The 26647-nt window shown below is 49.2% G+C and overlaps 1 protein-coding gene across 4 annotated transcripts in view; it reads left to right on the top strand.

Moving 5' to 3' along the window:
• FAM120C (family with sequence similarity 120 member C) overlaps nucleotides 1-26647 on the top strand; it is a 1585006-nt gene that overhangs the window by 197364 nt on the left and 1360995 nt on the right. For all 4 annotated transcript variants that reach the window (XM_069645311.1, XM_069645308.1, XM_069645309.1 and 1 more), the window contains exon 2: nucleotides 2338-2584. In XM_069645311.1, coding sequence (XP_069501412.1) covers nucleotides 2338-2584 — 247 coding nt within the window. The remainder of the gene's footprint in view (nucleotides 1-2337; nucleotides 2585-26647) is intronic.

The following is a 26647-nucleotide window of genomic DNA, read 5'->3' as shown; positions in this document are numbered from 1 at the left end:
CAACCCTAATAGTTCAGTGTGAGCTTGAAACAGATGCAACATCTGTCGGAGTCCCATCTTGCAGACTTTTAGAACAGGGTGATGGGTCTTGTCCTGTCAAGATGGGATGGGGGACCTCTCTACACCTGGGGTGGGAGACCTACCAGGGTGGAAGCCAGAGCCAGTCTTGCCCTAGAAGGGAAAGGTGGTAGTTCTGAGGGCTCCAGTCCGTTTCCCTTCCCTATGTGCTAGCGTAATTAAACACAGTACCTCTGTTTCCAAATGCTGGTTAGTCATTCTTTCCCCTAGAGAACTACCACTACTAACAGTGGTGGACCTTCGAGTAAGAAACCTGCAAGAGCTGCTGGAGAGATGTAGAATTCCAATGCAACCCAGCTGGCAGTGTAACTTCATGGAATTGCTTTGAGACACTGCAGTGTAACTTCATGGAATTGCTTTGAGACACTGCGGCAAACCAAGGGTTGCCGACTGTGCAGCACTTCCAGCCATGCTGCGCAACAGCCACCCTCGCCTGCACAAATGCTGCAGAACGCTTTCCAAAACAGAATGCCAGCCACATCTGCCAGAGCAAATACTCAAGTGATTAATCCACACTTTGGCTTGTTAGTAGGCTGCTTTCAAATAACTTGAATATTCACACGAACTGGAACCTTCATGTTAGTGGTGCTAAGACGTACTGTGCTATGAGCATGCCCGATGTGAGTGGTGGAACTGAGAGTGGTGGAAGGGAGAGTTTGAGACTAGATGAAGGGGAATTGCAGGAGGGTGATTGAGGAAAAGGTGGGGTTGAGTAGTGAAGATTTGCAGCTGGGAGTAGTAGTAGTGGTGTTCAGCTGGTAGTGGTGTGCGGTGGAAGAGATCGAAGCGAGGGGACTAGTAGCACGGAGAGGATTGTAGGGAGTAAAATTGGAGGCTGGGGGTAGGTCATAGGTGGAGGAGCATTGGAGGGACAAATCTGGAGAAGAAATGGAGTAAAGGAAGGGAGTAGTGTAGTGATGCCTGGAGATAGTTGAACAGTAGGTACATGAGTAGTAGGGTGTAAAAGAGCAGGAGAGTGCCTCTGAGTGATTGAAAGACACAATCCAACTGAAGTCCTGGATAGATGCTCTGTAGATTGTTCCCTGAGGAATTCTAGACAGGTGAGGCATTTGTCTTCATGCCATGAGCTATATATAGCTTTTAGATAGTAGGGGTTACATATCACTGGTACAGGTCCTGTGTCGAGGGCAGTGCAGGTTGTGCTGGGGCTGCCACTTGACTGGCTAGAGATAAGGATGGACCACTAGGCCCATTGAAAACTGAAATGCAAACTGATATTCCATATTTGGGAATTGATGTGTTCTTGAGGCCATCTGTGACAATAGATATAGGATATATGGAGAGTGCACTTAAGTTGCTTACTGCTTGCGTTAAAATAATCCTACATTGTTAGTGCAAATAATTGCATCCGCAATATAAGTTGGTGCAGTGCTGTTGCGGCTGGTCTCCCACCATTCGTTGCTCGTACCTCTAATGCCCCTCCGAGTACCTACCCCCACATCATGATTGCCACACGTACCTTACTCGTCATCCCACTGGCAGTGGATGCCTTGCCTCATTTCATCACCACCACCATTCATACCAGCCTGATGTGGCAGACTCTCTTGTGTGTGTTCTCTGGTCTCCTGATTCTTGTAGACCATGTGCTGTCAGCTACAGTTTTCATGGTGTTCTGGCTGCCTATCTAATTCTTTGAACTGGGCAACATACAGGGACTCGTCTCATTGTCTTTGTTCTGTGCTACTGGTGAAGAGGATCCAACGAGGACAGCCCAGCAGAGCCAGTTCTGGGGTTGTAATGTTGCCTGAGTGGAATAGAGGAAGAATGGTCACCTGAACCCAAGCTCTGGATCAGAAGATATACACACCAAACCAAGTGATGCACATATGTCACTTATAGAAGCTAGACATTCAGAATGTTTCTGTAACCCATCTGGTTTTTTTTTAAACTGCCAAAAGAACATTTTAAAATTGCAAATGGCCGCCTGCTATGCTTAAACTGGACCCTTGAGGGTACCTTATCAAATACATTAGATTGACTGTACTTTAAAGTAGTTCTGTGTTAGATAAGAGGTTGTTTTGGATGGAAGAGTCTATGCTAAAGAAGTGCTAAGCAAGGGAGGCTTGCAGTGCAACCTAAAGTATTTGTGTGACTTTGTAGGTGGATGGATGGTTGTAGTAGTAGAACTGTTTAAACAATGGATAGGCCAAAGAGTGAAGTGTTGTATCTTCGTTCAGAACTTACTAATAAGTTTGCTTTTTTTGTAAAGTTTTCGCAATTTTGTCTTACTTTTGCTAGGTATTCCAGACCCTTGAAGATCATCACCTTGAAGTAGTGGCCTTTTACAGGGAGAATGGCTTCCACGGCCTGATAGCCCATGACTCTGAATATGCCCTCTGCAACATCCCATCCTACTACAGCTCTCACGCTCTGAAACTTAGCTGGAATGGAAAGAACCTCACTACTAATCAGTTTCTCATGCAAGAAGTTGCAAAGCAGCTTGGACTGAAGCTTGCTCACTTCCCACTTTTTGCAGCACTGCTCGGTATGTATGAGTCCACCTTGTGAAGGAGTGATTCGTGGGAGGGGGAGGGATAAATGAAAATGTGGTTCTTCATTATGGCATTAAGTTCAGAAACACTGAATATCTCCCCCTATGTGAATGATCTCCACATTTTTCACACATGTATACCAGTGAATATTTCTACATTAGTAGGCAAGCATGTTAAACCTGCAAAAGTGACTTGTCTTTTAAGACGTCAGGACCACAATGAAATGTACTATCAGTTGGGATAATTTTTTTGCTCTGACCTAAGGATTTGTTTTTGTTCTGCTTCTCTGAAGCAACCCCTTGTTTGTTTCACATTTTTCCAGTTTTCTTTCATTCAATATTTTTCACTGGCCCTAAACTAGTCGGAGCATTTTTATGTTGGCAGTAAGGTTTTTCCTAACTTCACCTCAGCCAGTGTCCTTTTTCCTCTCCCCAGTTGTTGCCTTTTTGACAAATGTGGGTCATGTGAAAATAACCAGGAAGTTCAACCTTTTCTTGAACAGAAATAGCTTTCCAGAAATCCAACAAATTGTGGAGGGAATGGTGTCAAACTAATGTGCTATTTTCTCCTATGCAAGCAGAATTTATGAAAGGTATTTCCACTATTGATCAACTAGTTCTGTATACATTTGCTCTGCTGAAGGCAGCCAGTTTATCTGACTTTCATAGACCTTCAAACGGCCTTCAATTTGGTGCCACGCCCAAAGTTAGAGAAGGTCTTGGAAGAGGTGTGAATCATGCATGAGATAATCACATTGATTAGTACACTGGCAAGCTATGCAGTCTTTGGAGGTGGGCAAAACAGGGGCTACACAGCACCATTTGAGATCAGCATGGGCGTAAGACAAGGGGTGTGTACTGGCCCCTGTGCTGTTCTCCTATATTAACGGCTTGATGGAGTGTCATGCGTTTGGACGCAGATGCAGCTAAGGTCGGAGGATAAAAGATAGCAACCTGCCTTTTTGCAGATGATGCTATTTTGATATAAAAAAGAGACTGCAAAGGCAAATTACTACATTTCTCAATGCTGCTAAAGAGCTAGGCCTGAAATTGAATACTACGAAGACCAAGGCAATAGTATGTCAGCCACCAAGGGCAAAAAGTGTTCCTCAACTGATACTTAAAGTTGATGGGATAGTTATAGAAACTGTGCAATCCTATGATTACTTATGCTTAAGAATTCAAAACTCAATTACCTGGAAATCACAAGTGGTAAGGAGCTAAAACAGCTTAGCCTGTGGTAGGGGTACGGGTGGGCGAGGGGGGGGGGGGGTGGGGTGCACCTTTTTCCAAACTGCATGGGGAAAGGTTTATTTCCAGTGCTCTTGAAGTCTATAGGGCCCATTTAGTAACCACATTGGCTTATGGGGCAGAACTTTGGGGACTATTCAAATGGAACACTCAAGAAACCAAATGAAATCCTAAAAAGGCTGTTGGAGGGACGTCAGTTTACCAACATGTCAGGGGTAGTTTAAGTGACATCACAGGAAATTGTCATATGACCTTTGACCCTGGTTAACACATTAAATTATATTTCAGTCCGATGTCATCACCTGAAGTGATGGACGGGTGTAAAAACATAAAGCTTACATTTCATTAAATACCAAACCGGCATTAAAGCAGACGTAAGACTTTTTAGATACTAAGCACATTTTTACTAAGGTGCTGCCTTGACATGTCCTTGGAGGGGGTCATGTTAGGACTGAGGTAGACCAAGTAGAATCGACATAGGCCAAGCGCACTGCCATGAATGTGTAACCAAAGCCTCATTTGGCAATTTACTGACAACTTATATGAATTATTGCTGCACAAGTCAGGTCTACTAATCCTAAAGCTCCACATTCCCAGGTGCTGCCATAATAGTGTCTCTAATGGTTTCCTCTTAGGATACTGCCATTTCATTTGTTATAGCCTTACAGCTATCAAAATATGTAAGTAACGGCTTCGTACATACAGTTGCTTCTTTCATATGCCAAGTGCATCCTCAAATGTCCAGTAATGCCACTCGATGGGAGTTAATGCCCCATACACCTGGTATGGGATAAAGTCAGAGGAATAGACCATTGACACAAAACCCCAAGCACTGTAATCTGTAACAAAGAACACTTTATTATTTTTTAACACAAAGGCTTTCATCATAATGTCAAGTTTATAAAGGCAACATATTTCAATCAAATTTGAATCCAAAAGTTCATAAGCAAATTGAAAGGGAACCCATGACACATGTTTCAATCTGTGTTAGGGAGAATTCTCTGTAAGGCTAATTTCCCAAACCTAGTGAGTCCCCCAGCAGCTTTGCTGGATTTTTGGGGTTTATTTTTTTTCTCTCCTGCTAAGAGTGAGATTCTTTTGCTCCCATTCTTAGACATGATTTGAGGTGTTCCTTTAACTTTCCATGTGTTTTATGGGCTACGGGGTCTTTTACTCCATAGGGTTTCATGTGTTTTTTTGATGTGGGTTACACAGCACCCTCCGTGCCGTAACCCAGGGGTGTCGTAGCGACCCCCCAACATAGACTCCATACCCTGGGACGGACTACTGTCTCCCAGGGCATGTAAAGTCACCATTGGCTTTGCTAGTCCCAAATTATGAACAGAAACCAGTACAAACCATCATATTGTGGACATACTGGTCAGGGCATTCGATTGCCCCGGGGTCTGTTGTTCGAGGGGGCACGTCTCCGTCCCCCCTGATCGAGTTTTGGCTGGTGGCAGTGGATACTACTTTTTATATTCGACCGCAAATATATCTCTATGGGATTTTCCCATTGTTCGAGGCTACCAACTTTAATTATTTAATTCTTATAGCCTCGAACATACCGCCAGTTTATTTAATAATTCGCCGGTTGGTATTTTTTGCCAGAACTCTATTCTAAAATGGCGTTTGTGTTCTCTTCTGTGACTCCAACCCAAGTTGAGCCCTTTGTTCCACTTTTTGGCAGGCTTCTCCACAAAAGCCTCCAAAAGTGGTGCCACTCTGTCTGGGTACCACAGGGGGTGTGGGAGGGGGTTTAGGCACCCTGGACTGAGTTACCTTGGTAACTCAAGTCGCACTCTTGTGTGATTGGCCCAAGTGGTGAGCCGGCCGGCTCACCACTTAGCATGTTTGATTGACAGCTAGGCTGAGTGAATGGGGGTGTGCTGCATAAAAGCAGGGCTTTGGGGACTGGAACTTCAGAAGTCGGCACAGGACCTAAGAATCCGAGGAGGGAGAAGCTGAGCCGGCCTGCAACATCGACACCACCGGTGGAGCCCTGCTGAACCGTCTCACCACTTTTCCCAACGACAGAGGAGAGATCTCCAGTCCGGTGAGTCTTCTTCCTTCGACTGGTGGGGATACCCAGTCTACCTTCTTTTCGCTTTCCAGGAGCATCTCGTGGCCGCCTTGCCTGTGCCAAGCACCCCGGCAACCAGGATACCACGTTTTCACCACTACCGCGAACCAAAAGGGTAGTACCTTTGTACCGGAGAACTCCGCAGCTGGTTTCTTCCCTGGCAGTGCAACGACCTTCATCTTTCCTCCACGACGAGATCTTCTCTTCCTCTGGACGATGCTGCGACTTGCACCCGCTGCCAGGAACAACTGCCCCCGCTGGAGGATCCTCTCCATTTAAGGTAGCGTGTTCCGCCTGGCTTCCCATGCAACCGATTGAACGGGGTGTATTAAATCCTCGTCGCTCGAACCTGGGTTAGCCTGGGACACCTTGGCTAACTTTTTCTGAACTGAACTAAACCTTTTTCGACTTACCTCCACAAACTTCGAAGACTCTGTGTAACTGTCTGATCTTGGGCATCTTCTACCTGGCTCCCTGGAAAGTGGGCCTGGCACCTAAACTTCCTTGCTCACCAGTAGACTGTGCCTTCCTAACTTGCTGTGGTTCTTTAAAAAGTGTTTAGTGTGTATGCTTCCATAATTCTGCTTTTCCCTCCCTTTTTATTTAACTTGTTGGAGTGCCATCGAACGTTAAGCGCTCACCTCTGTCTGGAAATAAGTGGTGTTAACTAAGACTTGTCCAACAAGTAATCAGGGATGTACATATGATAATAGTGATTGTGTTTTGAAATTATCATACCAATTTAGTGCTAGTGTGTTTTATAAGTGTGTGTTAAATAAATATATACTTTTACACCCAAGCTCTGGTAAGTGTTTGCTTGTGCTATTGTATTTCTGTACCTATTTTGTATGCTCTGTATACTGCCTAACTCTTCTTGAGGGAAGTCTGACTTCTCAGCCACAGCTACCAAGGGAATCTGTGTGGTACAGACTGCTACCAAGTGGGTTTACTGCCAAACACCTGTAGTCTTAAATCTTTTGCAGTGGTCCCTAAGGGAACTGCACAAGTTTCTGCCTAACAATCTGTCCATGGTTAATCAGGAGGACCAAGAGGCTGACCCCCACAGCGTTGTACTGTTATGTGATGCACAATTGAAACCCCCTTTAAACCCTTTGACTCACAAAGCCACTGTTTGCTCCCTCATGGGGAAGTCCTGCAGCACCAGCGGTAAAAGTTTGGAGCTGCTCTGGTGTCGGAGATTGCCCTGTGTGCAGAGCTCCCAGTGATTGGCGGAGTCCCTATCCGAGATGGTGCTCCGTGGTGAGCTGTGGGACACTGGGTTTGGGCATGCCGCCCGACTGGAGACTCGGCCTGCGACTGTATTTGGAGAGCGAGCCACAGCCTTGAGTATCACGTCGGGGGGGTTATCCTCCAATAGTGCTGCCAGGTAGCCCCGTCCAACGGCTGCCCAGCTCGGAGTGTGACGCTGCAGGGGTCGTGGGTGCTGCAAGGGAGTGCAGCAACCTGATTGGAACGACAGAGGGCCTAGGAAGGCACAGGGGCGAGCGGATAGCTCGGAGGTCGTGCCCACCACTCTCTTGCCGTATCTTTATGGGACCGAGCCATCTCTTGGAGTGCCGAGGCTAAGTAACATTCTTTTGTACTGTATCATTGTCCCAGTTTGGCCATACGTTTCGGTGGGTAGCTTCACCCCATTTCTCTCCTGCCAGATCCTTAGTTTGTGTGTGGGAAGAGGGGACTGCAAAATTAGCAGCAGCCATGTCCCCACTATCTATGTGCAGAATCTCGCAGCAAACCAGGGCTGCCATTAGCCTCCAGATCCCTGTTGGGGCTTAGAAGGATAATCTGGCCTTGATTTGCTCACGTTGAAGGAGCTGCTTGCCAGGTCACAGGAGGAACGCCAGTGATTTGACAGGGGCTGAGGGCGGGCGTCAACACGGGGCATGAGGAGACAGTAATAAGAGCCTCGTGGTTCTGGGACCCCTAGTCTACGGAGGGTCCTGGGCCCCTGATCTCACCCTCCCTGTGGTCTCTCTTCCAGGTAACTTGAGGGGTGGTTTCCTTGCTCCCTATTTGTGAGATTGGCAACTCCTACGAGTAGGTGGGGGCTGACCCCTGTACCCCTCCCTGTCAATTGCGGCATGCACCTATGTTGAACCTTTGCTGGGCTCAAGCCGACCCTCTGGGGAGCCTTGTTGAGGGGTGGCGGGGGGGGGGGCTTAGAGATGCAGGGAGGCCTGCTGCCCCTGCAGAGCTCCCACTCTTTCAGCTTGGAATACAGGTGCTATCCTGGCAATGACTTCTTCCTGGAGATTGTAGCTCCCGTGCTTTAGCAACACTCCCCTGGGGCAGCCCTCCATTCAAGCATTCAGGAACTGGCAGTGATGTAGCCACTTGTGGAAACCCCTCCCCCCTAACTTTAGTTAGGTTGGCGTCTGGAGTCCCCCCTCGGCCTCAACGGCTCCTTGCATCCCGTCCCCCTAGACCCCCTTCGTTCTCGGCCAGGCTCACATGAGATCCTGCTCTTGCCTGCTCCCACCTTGATGAACTGGAAGGAATCGCTCCAGAGGTTTCACTTTGAGGGCTCCAGCCAATCCCAAATGGAGCTGGAACCAAAATATCCAACCATGGCTGAGGCTGCCGACGATGCAGTATCCACAAAGAAAGACATTCCAGCTCTGTTAGAGGAAATAAGGGGGATCTGATCGGATATAGGAGGCAGGCTCGATAAGCTGGACGAACAAGTAGATCGCTTTGACGATGGAGTGGGCGGAGGGGAGTCTTGTCTGGACACTTATCGTGTGGTATGACTATTTGTAAACCGTTTATTCTGTGTGCCCCTAACGTTTTGTGTATTCCCTTTTGGTAATTTTTATTTTTTATATTTTTCTTTGGGTAGCTCCCCCGAGCGGGGCAGTGGGGAGATTTCTTGGAGTAAGGGTCTGGGGGTCCTGTCTTTTGGTTAGGAATGACCACAGGCGATGTTGGGTGTTGGGAGCGGGGGTAGTAGTTGTGCTTCACTAGACTATGGGCGGGGGTCTAAGATGGGGGTTTGATTAAGTTTGTTGATTATTTGGCTTCGAGGTGGGGGGCTCTTTTAGGAGTGGGACACATTGTGATTTCCTGGGAACGCCTGGTGGTTTGGTCCTAGACCATTCATGTTAACTGGGTGGGGCTGGATGCCATGGGAGGGGGTAAGGAGTACAGTGAAAGCTTGGGATTTGGAGGAGGGGCAAGGGTTTTGGGAATGGTGTACGGAACTTGTTTTCTTGGATTTTTGTGACTTGGACAGTTATTGTTGAAGGGGGCGTTGCTCTGTGGACACGACTCGATAGTGCATTTGCGATGCAGGGTGTATTTGAGGCGGGGAGGACAGACCTCCTTTGGGTTTGCACTTTGTGAAGGGATTGAACTCACTGACCAAAAGATAGATGCTAGCGAGAGAATTTCTTTGGGTGGGGGTGTATGTCGTGCATTTTTTTTTTTTTTTTTAATTTGTCTGTCTGCCGGCAGAGGAACAGAGGTTCACGTGTGGAATTCTTGGAGAGGTATTCTGGGCTTCAGGTGGTGCAAGGGTGGGGTGGGGATTCTTTTCCATAAGAGACTCAGGATAGAGTAGGCGGTGATGGTAGAGCGCTCATGGTTTCGGGTCTCTCTGTGGGTTTGGCTTACGTTTGCGACTGTATATGCCCCTAAACGGGGGCAATTTAGCTTCCTGAGGGCGACTATAAGTTCTGAGGGATCGTAATGGACATTTGATAGTGGCGGGAAATTTTAATTTGGGCTGACCTGATACTCGATAGACTGGTCCTGTGTGGGTATGTTGGTGGGGCTTCCCCGGTTGGTGGTGGAGGATTGCAGGCCTGTTTTGGGTCTCAGATTTTTGAGATGTGTGGCGATTAATGCATCCTCGGGATAGAGGTTTTACCTTTTTATTCTTCTCCACATGGGACGTATACTCGGTGATTATGTCTGTGTGTCACAAGATCTATGAGATAGTGTGTTGGGATGTGAGATACTCCCGGTTAGCTGATCGGACCACATCCTGGTTTGGATGGATGCATCATTGTCAGGGTTAGAGACACTCATTGTAGTGGTCCATTGAGTCACTTTGGAAGGATCTGGAATTTAAGGAAGAATTTGAGGGGGCTATACAGAATTTTTTCATGATTAGCGACACTGGCAGCTGGATCTGTGCACGGTGTGGGATGCTGCTAAAGTAATATGGAAAAGATGGTTAATTACGGAGCGTGCAACTCAGAAAAGGGAAAACTTTGCTAGAAGATAGGTTGCGGAAGGAGATTGGTGTCCGGGAGAAGGGGCTATGGGGAGTCAGGGTTAGTTGCAGGGGGCTTGACAGAGGAGGTTTGGGGTAAAAGGGAAGAGCTGCGATTGTTGGTGGAAGGCAGGATTGTTTGGAAACTCCCCATTTTTACGGCAAAAGTATTGAGAGCGGGCACAAGGCGAATGCACTGTTTGTGGCCCACTTTTGTGGACATCGGGCAGAAAGATGCATAGCGAAGGTGGACGGATCTGATGGCAAAGTGGTAACGAATTTGGATGAGATTGTGGATAGGTTTGCTATTTATGAGAGTTTGTATGCTGGGGGGGAGGGGTGGACTGCACTGGGCTGGAGACCTACCTGGATTTGCTTTCTCTCCCGGTCTTGACACCTAAAGATGTGGCAGGTATTAATGCTCCTATAACAAGCAAGGATATTTTCGCTGCATTGCCGTCTACAGTTTGGGAAGGCCCCCAGGTAAGGACAATTATACGTCAGGATTTTATAAAACGTACACTGCCTTCCTGATCCTTCATTTGGTGAAACCGTTAATCCATTCGAAATGATTTGTGTCCTACATATTCCTCATCTAGTCAGGAAACCTTCACCCTCCTCATGGTCTCTTTGGCAGAGATGGAAAATACATCAGAAAAGTACTATTCGTCCCTTCCCAAGTTGGCGTCCATCAACTCCACATCCACACTCTAGAAGTGACAGTCAATTCCTTCCTCCCTCCCTCCAGATGGCACCACCTCTTCCTACCGATCTGCCTCCAGAGCTTCCTACCCTACCCCCGTTGTCTCCTGTAGAGAAGACCCAGGTAGAACGGGATAGCACTTTGAAACATGTGGCGGCACAGCCGTCTGTTCCTGATTCGCAGAATGACCCTCAAGCAGATCAGGATAGTGGTGAGCAGCCCCGCTCTGTCAGAGCATTCCATGACTGGGTTCTGGATATGATGGCCCTCCCTGACATTCCGGTACCTAAGGCCCCCGTTCCGCAGGAAGGGGTCCTTTCAGGAGCGTTCACCTTGTCACCACTAGAGCGTACCGGCCTGTTCCTCCAGGACAACGTTTTGGCTGAGGCCCTTAAAGTCTGGGTTAAGCCCCACACTGAGCTGCATATCAATAAGAGAATCGATGCCTGTTACAGGCTTCACACCTCCGAGGAGATAGCCTTGGCTTCTTTTCCGCTCCCTTCCTCGACGGTGGTAGCTGCAGTCACGCTTCAATCCAAGCCGGCCTCTTCGACCTCTACTACTGCGGCTCAGATTCTCTCCAAGGAAGACAAAATTCTGGACTCCTTGGGCAAAAAAGGCATTGCCAAATCAGCACTGCAACTTAGGCAAGCAAAAACCCAGCTGATTCTGGCAGCAGCTAATATGAAGCTGTGGAAGGAGTTGGCTGATTTCCAGGAGTGCATTCCTACGGCTAGACTAGACGACTTCAAGGCCGCTTTGTCGGACGCTAGGGTGATGGCACAGGATATCCTGGAGGCTGCAGGACACCATGTGGATACTTCAGCTTAAGGCCTGATGGTGGGAATTGACCCCTCCCACCAGGCGTGGCTCCCTGCGACAAAGTTTTCGAAGGAAGTGCAAGATGAAGTTCTGGACATTCCCTTCGAGGGAAAGGAGTTGTTTCATTATTCTACAAATGACGAACTCAAAGACCAAGGCGAGTACCCAAACTGCCAAATCCTTGTCAGTCCTGGGAAAGGTCCAATCTAAGGCCCCTTATAGAGGTCGGGGTCTCAGTCTCGATCCTTCTCTGGCTTCAGAGAGTTTCAGGACTGCTGGGCATGCAGAACTGACACTCCGGTTGGTGTCACCCATCAAACAACGTGATCAGTTTTTCTCTCGGCCTTAAGCTTCCTCTCCGGTAGCAGGTAGTCTCTCTGCCGACAAATCTGCAAAATATATTTTGTCGGTCGCACAAGACTGCAGTGGGAGGACAAATCTCGTCTCATCTGGAGGTGTGGCAGACAATCAAGACTATCAGTGGGTTTTGTCAATCCCTCGGGTGGGCTTTCGATTGCCCCTCGCCCCCTACAACCTTGAATCCTCCACACAGATAGGGACACCCTCCCTCAGAGCCGAGGTTCAGAAGCTTCTAGAACTCAGGGCGGTGAAACCTGTTCCCCCCCCCCTCCTCCCCCCGGGGAGCAAGGGGGAGGGCTTCTACTCTCGACTGTTCCCGGTGCCCAAACCCAACCGGCCCGCGCACCATCCTCGACCTTTGCCAGTTCAATCGTTCTCTTCCCCAAGAGAAATTCAAGATAATCATTCCCTGGCAAATAAAGTCCTCTCTTCAGAAGGGCGGCTGGCTCAGTGTTGTGGACCTCCGGATGCGTATATGCACATCCTGATAAGGAGGCTGCATCGAAAGTATCTGCGGTTCTCCCTGGGAGGGGAGCATTTGCAGTTGTGTGTGCTCCCGTTTGGTCTCAGCTCAGCGCTGCGTGTCTTTACGGAGATGTCGGTCATCGCAGCTTTCCTTCAGCTACAGGGCGCTCATGTTTATCCGTATTTGGACGATTGTCTTCTACTCAGCCCTTGTCCACAGATGGCATTGAGCAATCTCCAGTCTCTCATTCAGCTCCTGTTCCACCTCGGGCTATCGGTGAACTGGCCGAAATCTTCCATGACGGTCTCCCAAGACCAGATTTCCTGGGTTTTTGTTGGAACATGATCGACTCCAGGGTGTATTTTTGACGGCGGACAGGATTATGTATCTATTCGCCACGTGTTATCTATTCATGCAGTCGGAGCACATAAATTAAAATGAGGCTTACGCAGCTAGTTCTTCTGAATCTGATTCCATGATGATGCCAGTTCCTTCCTGTATGATGGTGGACTGTCTATGGTGGTCCTCGACCAGCAATTTTACGGTGGGGTCCTCCTTTCAGGAGCTTTGCCCACAAGTGACGATTACCACAGACTCCTCCCTCCTAGGGTGGGGAGTAACTCTGGATCATCTCCAGGTTTTCGATCTATGGACACCACAGGAATGGCTGTTTTTATGGCGCTGAAAGCTTTCCATCCATCACGAACCGGGTGGTCCGCGTCTGCAAGGACAACTCGGTATTCATGTTTTACATCAACAAGCAGGATGGTACCAAGTCACCACCTCTTGTGGACCTTGCCATTCAGATGTGGGAATGGGCCATCCAGCACGGCATTTGGCTGCTGGTTGTACACAATCTGGGGCAACTCAACGTGACTGCAGACTCACTCAGCTGGCAGACAGCGGCCAGCTACGAGTGGGAACTGAACATGGAAGTCCTCTCCAATATCTTTCGCCAATGGAGCACTCCAGAACTGGACCTTTTTTGCGACTGCCATAAACAGGAAACTTCCTCTTTATGCATCCAGGAACGGTCACGGGGCCTCTTCTCTAGGGGATGCTCTAGTGATCCCGTGGTACAACATGAAGGCATATGCCTTTTCGCCTCTTCCTCTGATTCATCGGTCCTTCTGAAAGCTCAGGAATGCATCGAATTGCAATCTCCTGTTCATAGCTTCTTGGTGGCTAGCTAGATTCTGGTTTTCAGAACTTCAGCATCTGTCGATTTGTCCTCCGATCAGACTGCCATTGATTCCCAACCTGCTTCATCAGTGCGATCAGCAGATGTGGCACCCCTCCCCACAATCATTCAGCTTGGTGCCTGAATTCAAATCCCTAGTGCAGTTTATCCTGTCTGAAGACTATATGCGCCTTATCCAAGCGGCCAGGAAGTCTTCTACGAAGTCTCAGTATAGGAGCAAGTGGCTCTGGTTTTGTTACTGGCTTTAGCTAAGCAATTAGACCCCAGACATGCTACGATTGACACTGTGCTTTCGTTAATTTCTCATCTGGCTGCTTTGGGCTTTCGTCTTATCCTGTAGGACTTACTTGTCAGCTATTGCCGCTTACCTGTCCACTGACGCCCGTTCGCTTATTTTTGACGAAACCAATTAAAAGGCATTTCGCAGGTTTGTTGCACCTTTAGCCACCTGTACGCAATCCTCACCCAAAGTGGGATTTAAATGTGGTTTTGACCGCCTTATGCCATAAGCCATTTGAGCCTATGGCTATGACGGATCTGAAGTACCTTTCTTGGAAGGTTGCCTTTTTGATTGCGGTGACTTCGGCAGGGCGTGTAAGCGAGCTTCAAGCTTTGTCCGTGGAACAACCGCTCATTACCTTTCATAAGCATAAGGTTGTGCTCCGCACTCCTTCTTTGCTTCCTAAAGTAGTGACAGATTTTCATTTGAATCAACCTATATAATTACCGGTCTTTTTTCCGAACCTGGCCTCGGATGCCGAGAGGATTATACAATTTAGATGTCAGACTATCTTCGAAGTTCTATCTGGATAGAACTTAACTTGGGGGCTCTTCCCAACTCTGTTAGTTTGGAGACCCGAAAGGGAAACCCGCTTCAAAAGCCATCTCCCGATGGATTGCCTCCTGTATCTCAGAGGCCTATAGTACTCGGGGCCGTCAACCTCCAAATGACATTCATGCCCATCTTGTACGTGGCAAAGCGGCTGCTGTTGCCTTCCAAAAAATGTTCTCCTGGATATCATTGCCAAAGCGGCTACGTGGGGCTCCCCATCAGCTTTTTGTAAGTATTTCTGCTTTGACCTGAGCTCCAGGGCCGAATGCTCAATTCGGTCAGGCTGTTCTTAAAATCCTCTTCAGTAATAAGTGTCCATCCACCCGTATTACCTGTGAGGAGTGCTTTGGAATCTCCCGCAAGCATGGATGAAAGGGGACAGGACGTAGGAGTATAGCAAAGTTACTCACCGTAGTGACTACCTTACTCCTAGTCCATAGTCCCCTTGCCTCCATACGCCTGCCCGCCCACCACTCTAAGTATCCTCTATTATTGCTTAAATGGTCACAGACCTGGCGATAGAAAAGGACTGCAGGGCGAAGCGCGGGCAGAGCTCAGGAGGGTGGGCTTACGGTTGCGTGCGTTACCCCGTATAAAAAGAGGACAACACTTTTTCAATTTTGATGCTTTTTTATCAAAAGTGCTCCGGTCCCGTCCCGAAGGACAGAATGTCCCCATAAGTATGGAGGAAAAGGGATTTTTGACTAAGAGTAAGGTACTACGGTGAGTAACTTTGTTAAACTCTGCCCATTACCTTGGAAATCACCCACTTAAGGACTTCTGTGAGAATGAGCAGTCTCCTATGCTCCCTCTACACTTCCATTCTCCCTGGCATGCAAGTACTAACCCCACATCACGATTTCAAATGCCTAAAAATGTATGCATGCATACAAATGCAGGTGCTAACAGTGACATGACATTAATAATTGCAGCCCCTTTGTCTGTTGGTCCGGCCACGGTTCTGTAGGTCAGCTAGGTTGAGTCATTAGCCCAACATTTTGATGGTGTGGGTTGGGGGCTGCTGGGCTAGAGCCTGATCAGCTCAATGGTGTTGCTCCACTGCAGAAAATAACATACAGAGTAAACTGCTAAACCGCTATGGGTACGGCCACAACATGGTTTATACCACCAGTCCCTAGTCCATTCCAAGACTTAACTGGTTTTCCGGCAGAATGCACTATGGCATATATAGCATCCATAATAACAGAGCAATTGTCCAATTAAATGACAGTTCTAAGGCCTCAGAGTAAATGGCCACGTTCAATTTGCTCGGGTGAACTCTGCTGTGATACTCTAAATATTTGTCAGTTTTGCGAAGGGTTTCAAATAGTTGTCAGTCAATTGAAGGGCATTGTTTTAAATGGGATAATAAAGTGAGGGGGGCTCTAATGCATCACAGAGCAATATTTGAGGGTGCCCATAAAGTGACTGAGACGTGTATTGGATTTGAGACTGCACCAATTTGACAAAGGGGCTGCAATTACTAACATAGCCCTACATTAGAAATACCAGCATGTTTACATGCTCTGTAGAATGGTACATTAGTCCCCAAATCAGATGGTGGGACAGTCGAATTGGGGGACCTGCAAGCAGCATGATCGAAAAGAGGGGGGGTAATAAAAACAGTGCAGGATCATTAAGAAATGCATTTTTTTTGGAGAAATAATGTGCATGCTAGATTTTAAAACTGAGTCAGTACCTGAGAGTACCGTGCAGATTTGCATAACTTGCCGCCACCATGTCCCTAGAAGTGCAGTGCCCCCGATTTCACCCCCCCCCCCCCACCATGCCTTCTAAGACGGATGAGACTACACAAACTAGGCTTTGCAGGCGGAGCGCAGAAATTGCTCCCCATTATTAATTGTCCGTCTAATATGGAAGACAACAAGCGGAAAGCTGCATCCTGACTTTCTCTTGCCCATGGCTGCCTCTGCCTGACTCGTGCCTCCCTTTCCCTCCCCATCCCCCTCATGCTTAGCCCTGTTAAAGCCAAGGATCGGAATTACAAGGCCGTTTTTATTAATGGTTCACTCTTTTGGATACCCGGCTCTTAATTCCTATGGCTGGTTTGTAACTGGGGTTGGCGAACAGGGCTGGGAAGAGGGAAAGGGAGGGTAGGTAGGGGTACCTTACCTGCTGCTGCACGTAAGTAGGTCTATAGGCCCCTGTAGGTGCTGCCATTACACCTGCGATTGTCAAGGAGCAGTACACAACTCTGGCACTCAACCCTGTGCAGGTCCAGTGGGCGTCCGCCCCAGATTCCAGGAGGGAACTGTCTGAGGTAACTCTGTCTGCTCCGTCTACTAGCTGTCTTGGCTTTTCAGAGTTCTTCTTGGCGGCTCATGGTGGCTGACGTCATGCTGTGTTGATAGAACCTTCTTTTTTTAACCTCCTCTCTGCTGCAGGTAGCATGGGCTGCCCGTGTCTTTAACACGTGTGTCAGGAATGTTCCAAGCAGCCTGGGCCCCAGGCAATATCCACCTCCAGTCCCAGGTTCGCTGAATAGAAACAAGCCAGCCCAGTGCCTCACAGCCCGGCTTGCATTCATTGCAAAGCGTACTGCACACGTGCACTACAAAAACATCATTTATATTGGTATACCGTTACAAACAAGCTACCAGGTATTTAATGATAATGAAATTGTTCACTGTGTTTATACTGGTATACCGTTAGAACCCTAGTGTCTGGTTGATCTTGCAGCCCTAGCTCTGTTTCCCACTTGATATGAGTGCTCGGTTCCGTCAGTTGGCCTCTGGTAAGTAATGCACTATATAGTTGAGCTATCAACCCTCTAGCTTCAACGGCATTCGCACAAAATGCGCTCAAAGGCTGTGAGCGGCTTTTGGAGGGAGTCGACCCAGTGCGGGTCTTGCAGTGCATTCCTCAACTGCAGATGGTGTAATGTATCGTGGTTCGGTGCTGTGCCTCCTCAAATTCTGCCTTCGATATGTAGGTACCTTCTTTCCACATCTGCCCTGCTATCACCAGGCCTCCCTTGTATTGGGGCTAAAAGAGGATTACGTCTATTAGCCAATCTCTGATTGGGGGGGGGGGGCATATGCAACTGAGGGGGATGGACAGGATGTCTTCCCCCTTCATGGTTTGTGTGGGACGCCAAACAGACCACAATACTGTTAAGACTGTGTTCTTGGATTCTACGCGGCATGGTCTGACATGAGACCTACAACCACTTGCCCAGGGTTACCGGCTGACACACTTGCTCTGTTTTCCCACAAGTGGTCTGCCAGGATGCGAAGTTGTGAGGCTCTATAATATTCAGATCTGGAAACCCATGGACCCCTTATCCTTTGGTGTAATCCGAGACATGTACAACACCCAAGGCTTCAGGCCCTCCCACAAATATGCAAGGAGAGCGCGCTTTACTAATATATGGAATGCTTCCGTGATGGCCACTGGGGGTGATTGGAAAAGAAATAAGAATCTGGGAAGAATGGTCATACTCGCGTCCCCTTTCCTCCATACTTGTGGGACATCTCTCCGTCCTGTGGGACGGGAACGGAGCACTTTGTAAAAAGCATCGACATTTTTTTTCAAAAATGTCCCTCTTTCCTGCATGGAGCCCGGCACGCGGCCGTAACCCCGCCCACCTTGGTTCCGCCCGCGCATCGCCCATCAGTCCTTTTCTCCGCTCGATCGAGGCCAGACGCACTTGCATACTCGGAAGGTTTTCTTCCCTTTTTTCCTCTCTGGCTCTCGCTGGCGTTCGTTTACTACTCTCTCTGTCTTTCAAATTAGACTTTCCAGATTGTTCGTGTCAATGTTGCTTCGCGAGGGCGGATCCCCATCCTCTTTGTTTAGAGTGTTTGGGTCCGGAACACTGTTGGAACTCCTGTTTTTACTGTGGCTCCCTTTCGGTCCGGGCATTCAACGTCGGTTGGAGCGGTGGGAGGAGGTGTTCCGACTAACTCCTTCTCATTTTCAGGCGTTCATCGACGAGAAGAAAAAACGCCTGGTAAGTTCTTTACTTTTCAGAGCACCCCGAACGGGGGATACCTTTCCGGGTTCCTCTCGGTCCGGGAGGGGTGTTGATCGCTCTGTCACCGGGGTTCGCCCTGAGGTGCCCGTTGGGCCTAATAATTCTACCGGAGTTTTCTCTGAGGGTCTCTGTAAGGGGCCTGTGAACACCGGAGTACGCTCCGAGGCCCCTCCTGTGGGGGCTGTTTGTAGACCCAGTTTTACTGAGTCGTGGGGTACCGGAGTTCGCTCTGAGGCATCTGTCGGCTTCCCTCAAAAACAAAACCGGGGTGTGCCCCGAGGCCTTGGCTGGGCTTGTAGTTACCGAACGGATGTTGGAGGCCTGCGCAGAAAAGGCTGTTACCGGGCCTGGGTCTGAGGTCCCTCGTACAGAGGCTAAAGCTACCAACAGTTCTGAGAGGCCGGTCAAGGCTTTGTTTGTGAAAGCGCACCGTTCCTGCTCTTGTGGTGACACCAGATCTGTTGAGGGGGCAAAGAAGCAAAGTTCTTCTTTTACCGGCAGTGCCGAGGTCCTTACTTCGAAGGCTCAGTTGGCGGTTGGTATGTCACAGATCCATTCCAGGCCTCATAGTACCGGCTCGGTCGAGGTTCCTTATGTTAAGGTGAAGATTAAGACCCCTGATCCATCGACGGGGACCCCTGCCTCACTTCCTCACGTGCCGCAGTTACCCTCAGATGAGGACAAAATGGCGCCCGTTCCCGCCACGACCACGGCAGCCATTTTAGGTGCTACCCCTACAACTACGCCATCTGCTTCTGGTGTAGGGCTTGGTCTCTTGGGTGAACCTAAGATCCCTTGTGCGCATCCTTACCGGCCGGTTTATGATTGGAACGCCCGGATGCCTCTTCTGCACAATGTTTCGTTGCCCTCCTTTGATTTTATGTGGATACGTCGGTGGAGGAGCTGGTGTGGCACCCTTCTCCGTTACGTCCCTGGATTTGTCGTCCTTATGAGAGGCCTCCTCAGGTCCCGAAACAATCTCCTGAGGATGCCTTTTTCGGTAAATTTCAAGCGCTTATGCGCACCGACCCCATGAGGGAATATTTCAAGGGGCTTTTTAAGGAGATATGTCCACCGGCGCCTCTGGCTCCACCTGTTCCTCCGGTGGTTCCGCTGGCGCAGCCCTTGCCCGTGGTGCCCCCCATCCCCCGGTCTCCTGTCAGATGACCCTCAAGGCATCAGGGCAACGAGGACCTTCCCCCCGCTCTATCAGAGCCTTTCATGACCGGGCACTGGACATGAGTTTCTTAGATGTTCCGGTGCCCGAGGCACCCGCTCCGCAGGAGGACGTGCTTTCTGGGGAGTTCACTCTGTCTCCCTTGGAGCGTACCGGCCTGTTCCTTCAGAACGACGTTCTGGCCGCGGTCCGGGACTTTTTTTTTTTTGTAAATAAAAAGATTGATGCGAGGTACAGGCTGCATTCTTCGGAAGAGGTGGCCCTGTCATCTTGTCCGACCTCCCTCCTCACCAGTGGTAGCTGCGGCCACTTTGCAGTCCAGGCCTGCAGCATCCTCTTCCACGACGGCTACTCAGGTTCTGGGAAAGGAGGACAAGCTCCTCGACTCCCTCGGGAGGAAAATCTTCGCCAAACTCGGCCTTGCAACTCAGGCAGGCCAAAGACGAATTGATGTTGGCGGGAGCTAACATGCGGATGTGGAAAGGTCTGTCGGAGTTTGAGGCGCACATCCCGGTCGAGAAGTTGGAAGACTTCAAAGGAGGCCTTTCCGATGCCAGGGTCTTGGCCCAGGATCTCCTGGAGGCTGCGGCAAACCACGTAGACACCTCGGCTCGGGGCCTGATGCTTGGGGTTGATAACGCACGGCAGGCGTGGCTGCATGCAACTAAATTTTCTAAGGAAGTGCAAGACAAGGTGTTGGACCTTCCATTCGATGATAAGGAGCTTTTTCATTCTACTACTGATGTAGAGCTCACCAAGACCAAGGATAGCACTCGGACGGCTAAATCATTGTCTGTTCTGGTCAAAGCTCCTTTCAAATCCCAGAGACAGTTGTCGCAAAGTCGACCCTCCTCTGGTTTTAGGGGCTTCCTCGACCGCAAATCTCGCAGAGTGGATACTCCTGTGGGGAATAAACGCTGTAGACAACGCATGTGGTTTTTCTCCCGCTCCTCAGCATCCTCATCAGGTTCAGGTGGCACCGCCACCGATAAGCCTGCCAAATGAGGGTTTTCCACGCTCACACAAGACCCCGGTGGGAGGATGCATTGCGTCTCATTAGGTGTGGCAGAACATCACAGAAGACAGATGGGTCTTGTCAGTCCAGTCGTTCGAAACGGGCTTCCGCTTACCTTTACCCCCTACCTCAACCTTCCTTTTCAGCTGTCGGGCTCACCCTCCCTCAAGGCCGTGGTTCAGAAACTTCTGGACCTCAGAGCTGTGGAACCCGTTCCCCTTAGGGAGCGAACGGAGTGCTTCTATTCCCGGCTGTTTACGGTGCCCAAACCCAACCAGGCTGGCCTGCGCACCATCCTAGACCTTTCACAGTTCAATCTTTTCCTACCCCAAGAGAAATTCAAGATGATCACGCCCGGCCAGATTCGCTCTCCTTTGCAGATGGGCGATTGGCTCAGCGTGGTGGATCTTCAGGATGCGTACATGCATATCCTGATTTGGAACCCACACAGGAGATGCCTCTGCTTCTCTTTCGGAGAGGAGCACTTCCAGTTTCGGGTGCTTCCTTTTGGCCTCAGCTCGGCGTCGCGTGTCTTCACGAAGATGAGGTCGGTGATTGCGGCCTATCTTCGTCTCCAGGGTATCCATGTGTATCCTTATTTGTGCGACTGGCTCCTACGCAGCCCTTGTCAGTTGGCAGCAGCTGGCAACCTCCAGTCTCTCCTTCAGCTCCTGTTCGATCCTGGGCTGTCGGTGAACTGGCGGAAATCCTCCATGACGGTCTCACAGGACCTGATCTTCCTGGGTTTTCGTTGGAACACGATCGACTGCAGAGTGTATCTGACCGGGGACAGAATGGCAGATCTTTTAGCCACGTGTCATATTTCTGCGCAGTCGGAGAGCATGTCGGCCTGGTGGTTCCAGAGGCTTCGGGCCTCATGGCCTCGTGTGTACTGGCTCTTCCTCGTCTCAAAATGAGACGGACCCAGATGGCTCTTAGGAGTTCCTGGCGTCAGGCTGTGGACCCGGATTCCAAGCGGATAATGATTCCGGAGTCCATTAGTGGACCTGGACTGGTGGTCATCTCTCAGCAACCTGTCGGTGGGCGCGGGGTTCCAGGACCCAACCCCCATGGTGACTATCACGACGGACTCCTCCCTTTTGGGGTGGGGAGCGACGTTAGATCTTCAGGCCTCAGACCTCTGGTCGCCTCAGGACAAGCTCCTGCACATAAATCATTTGGAGCTTCTGGCGATCTTCCTGGTGCTCAAAGCGTTCAGACCGCTCATTGTCAAAAAAGTGGTCCGCATAAGAACGGACAATGTGGTATCAATGTATTACATAAACAAGCAAGGGGGAACAAAGTCTCCCCACCCTTGTGTACCTGTCCATCCAGATTTGGGAGCCCGGGCCAGCTGAATGTCACAGCGGATGCCCTCAGCTGGCGGACAGTGGTCAGTTACGAGTGGGAGTTGAAGGCGGAGGTCCTATCATGGATTTTCTCGCATTGGGGCACTCCGGAGGTGGACCTCTTCGCCACAGCGGTGAACAAGAAACTTCTCTCTGTATGCCTCCAGAGGGGGGCTGGGAGCCTTCTCTCTGGGGGATGCTCTCAACATTCCATGGCACAACATGAGAGCTTACGCCTTCCCGCCCTCTGCCTCTAGTTCACCGTGCAATTTGGAAGTTGAAGAACTCTGTGAACTGTTCCCTTCTACTGATAGCCCCGTGGTGGCTGGCCAGGTTTTGGTTCTCAGAACTTCAACACCTGTCGGTGTATCCGCCGATCAGGTTACCAGTAACTCCTGATTTTCTTCACCAAGGGGAACAACAGATGTGGCACTCCTCCCCACAATTGCTCAGCTTGGCGGCATGGTGCCTGAGTTCAAGTCTTTAGAGCATCTGAGTTTGTCTGCAGATAACATGCGCATTATCCAGGCAGCCAGGAAACCCTCAACCAGATTTCAATACAGGAGTAAATGGCTCAGGTTCTGTCATTGGTGTTTGGAGAAGAAGTTGGATCCGAGGGTGGCCACGATTGACACGGTGCTATCCTTCGTGTCCGCCCTAGCAGAGTCAGGGGTTCATGTTCTGTCATGCAGGACTTATCTCTCAGAGGTTTCCGCTTACCTTTCTACAGACCTTTGTTCTTATTCTCTAACCCAGTGGTGAAGAGGCATTTTGCTGGCTTGACACGCCTCTACCCTCCGGTTCGTAATCTGCACCCGCCATGGGACCTAAATGTAGTCCTGACGGCGCTGTGCCATAAACCCTTTGAATCCATGGCTACGGTAGACCTCAAGTACGTGTCTTGGAAAGTGTCCTTTCTGGTCGCTGTTAATTCAGCGAGGAGAGTGAGTGAGCTCCAGGCATTGTCGGTGGAGCATCCTTTCTTGGTCTTTCACAAGGACAAGGTAGTCCTTCTGACAAACCCGGCTTTTCTACTGAAGGTGGTGACCGAATTCCATCTGAATCAGTCGATCTCCTTCCGGTCTTTTTTCCGAAACCTGCCTCAGAGGCTGAAAGGGTTCTATACTGTCTTGATGTGCAAAGAGCTCTTAAGTTCTACCTGGACAGGACTTCCGATCTTAGGAGTTCTTTTCAACTTTTTGTGACCTTCGGTAACCCCCAGGGCAAGCCGGCGTCTAAGACAACTATTTCTAGGTGGATTTCCACCTGCATCACAGAGTCTTTCACAGTCCAAGGGCTGAAACCTCCGAAGGGTATCCATGCACACCTAGTGCGGGGCAATGCAGCCGCGGTTGCTTTTCAAAAATATCTCCCCTGGGAGTCCATCGCTAGGGCAGCTACTTGGGCCTCCCCATCTGCTTTTTGTAAGCATTACTGTCTCGACATGAGCTCAAGAGCTGACGCTCAGTTTGGTCAGGCTGTGCTGAAGAACCTGTTTCAGTAAGGGATATTTCTATCCACCCGTAGTTCCTGTAAGGTGTGCTTGGGAATCTCCCACAAGTATGGAGGAAAGGGGACGGGACGAAGAGTAGTACCAGGTTACTCACCGTAGTGACCACCTTACTCCTAGTCCATAGTCCCCTTTCCTCTATACGCCCGCCCGCCGTCCCCTCTAATAAGGTTCCTCTGTTATTGCTAATGGGTCTTTGACCTGGCGATAGAAAAGGACTGATGGGCGATGGGTGGGGCGGAGCCAAGGTGGGCGGGGTTACGGCCGCGTGCCGGGCCCCGCGCAAGAAAAAGAGGAGGGACACATTTTTGAAAAAAAATTGGATGCTTTTTACAAAGTGCTCCGGTCCCGTCCCACAGGAGTAAGGTGGTCACTACGGTGAGTAACCTGGTAATTTTAATTGAAGTAAATCTAGCAGTCTAGGATAGTGCCATTTTGGACCACCTCTCCAAGTCCGATTTTAATGGTGTTCCACAGGTGTGCATAGTTTGTGTGGAACAAACTTGCCAAATCGTTTGTGATCATCACGCCCAGATACTTTATTCCCTCTGCCTGCAGTTGGAATCCCCACTCTGCTACTAGCTGTCTTAAGAGGGCTGACTCTGGCTGCAGTGTCAACCCAACAGTCTTATTTAAGTTTGCTTGAAATCCTGATAATGTCCCATATTCTGCCAATGTGGCAAAAAGGACAGGCACTGACTCCAGCGGTCGAGAGATGTGAGCTAGGATCTAGTCGGCAAATAGTGTCAACTTGTTTTCGCTCCCCGCTCTAACAAACCCTTGTATCTGAGCATTTGTTCGAATTGCTTGTGCTAATGGCTCTAACACCAAGGCGATCAAGAGGGGGGCACTGAGGGCAGCCTTATCGTGTGCCTCGCGTCAAGTTGAAAAACTCTGATGCAACACCATTAACTAAGACTTTAGCAGTAGTGCTCTGGTATAATGCCCGTGCCCTGACATCCATTGTTGACCCAGACCTGCCCACTGCATAACTGCGCACAGAACAGGCCACTTGACTTTGAGCGCCTTTTCCGCATCGATAGACCTTAAGATGGGATAGTCCTCCCTCTCATCAATGGCGGTAATAAGGTCTAGGGTTTTATGGACGTTGTCCGCACCCTGTCTGCCCCTCATATAGCCGACTTGCTCTGTGTGAACCAATTGGGGCCATATTTGAGCCAAACAGCCAGTGAGGACGCCTGCATGAATCTTTGTGTCAACATTTATAAGAGATATTGGGCGATAAGATGCGCATTCTGTGATATCTTTGTCTTCTTTTGGTATAACTATAATTCTTGACTCTTTGAATGACAGGGTCGTGCTGGTTTCTTAGATTGAATTAAAGAGTTTCAGCAAAAAGGGAGTTAGTGAGTTACTGTTAGCTTTGTTGAATGCTGGTGTGTACCCATCTTGCTCTGGGGCTGAGCCGGCCTTCAATTTGGAGATGGCGCTCTGAACTACTTCAGTTGTGATTGGGCAGTTCAGCATATCCGGTCTATCTTGTGGTATTGGCGTGCTGGGGAATCTTGATAAGTATTGCGCCATAACATCCTGCGTACCTCTATCTTCTGCTGTACAAAGGGTGGTGTAAAATCTGGATAAGTGCTTTGTGATTTTGCTCGGATTTAACAGCTTGTTTCCACTTTCATCCTTAATTTTGGGGATCGCTCTTTCAGCCCTCTATTTTCGTAGATGAGCGGCCAACATAGTGTGGGCTTTATTGCCTTTCTCGTAAAATGTCTGATTTCAGTATCGCCGTTGATTCACCGCCTTGCCAAATATCCCTCAACGCTTTCCGGAGCATTCCAATCTGTGCTAAAATTCTCTCGCTATCTACATGATGTGTTCGGAGCGACGATTCTTCACGTGTAATTTCATTTTTTAGCTCCTTTTCACTCTGATCTTGTTTCTATAGGCCCCTTATGCAATCAAAATAACTCAAATTGTGGCCTTTGCCGTTTACCAAACCGTGTTTAGTGATAGCTCTCCCGAGTCGTTATTGATGGTTGATTTTTATTTCACATCCATCTGCACTTCGTCTTTAAGGATGGGCCCAGATTCAAATCCAGAACGCATAATTCATCATCAGTCCAGGCTACTATCTCAATGCTGCTGACAGTATTGCGCCTTTGTTCAGTGCTTCAATCAATATGTAATCTATTAGAGAGTAGGTGAGGTGAGGGTGGGGGGGGGGTAATACAGGGTAAATGCTTTCTTGAGGGTGTTTCATGTGTCAATTATGTGGTTGGCTCTTAATAGGCCTGGAAATCCTTCCCTTGTCAAGCAGCACGGGGAATGTGTGCCTTCTCATTGAATCCTAATCCATTCTGTGGTCAGATATGATGTTGAAATCACCCCCACATACTAATGTGACCTCTTTCCAACTATCCAGGAAATCAAAGAGGGTCTTGCTGAAGTGCAGCTGATTTTGGTTGGGTGCATAGGCAGAGCAGAGGGTGACTATCCGGGACCCAACCTTTCCCTTTAATGCAAGGTATCTCCTCATCTCTATATATTAGTGCTATTTGAAGGCCTAAGGATCTCATGATTCCCACTCCACCCCTCTTGTGACCACTCAGGGCCCCCAGTGTACCTCCTATCTCCCTACTTATGACCTTGAATTCTTCCCCTTACGCACATTTTGTTTCTTGCACAAATAACACATCCAGTTTAGAAAGTTTTACTCCTACTTCCCGTCCCCTTTCCTCCATACTTCTGGGACATTCCCCGTCCTGTGGGACGGGACCGGAGCACTTTGTAATGAGCATCACATTTTTGAGAAATCTATCCTTCCTCTCTTTTTACGCGGGGTACCACACATGGCCGTAACCCTGCTTTTCTTAGCTCCGCCCAGCGCATCGCCCATCAGTCCTTTTCTCCGCTCGCTCGGGACTGGCCGCACTTACATCTTCGAAAGATTTTTTCCTTCCAGTTCCTCCTCTCCTGCTCTGGCTTGATGGTCGCGTGGTAGTCCGTCTATGCCGTTGCAGCTAGACTTTCCAAATGTTTCTTCTTGTCAGCGACGCTTCGCTAGGGCAGATCCCCATCCTTTGT

The sequence above is a fragment of the Ambystoma mexicanum genome, chromosome 2p (genome assembly GCF_040938575.1).
Source record: "Ambystoma mexicanum isolate Mex_15411 chromosome 2p, UKY_AmexF1_1, whole genome shotgun sequence".
In the NCBI taxonomy this organism is placed as follows: Eukaryota; Metazoa; Chordata; class Amphibia; order Caudata; family Ambystomatidae; genus Ambystoma; species Ambystoma mexicanum.
The sequence above is the reverse complement of the archived record's forward strand: the minus strand, read 5'-3'. Positions and strand labels throughout refer to the sequence as shown.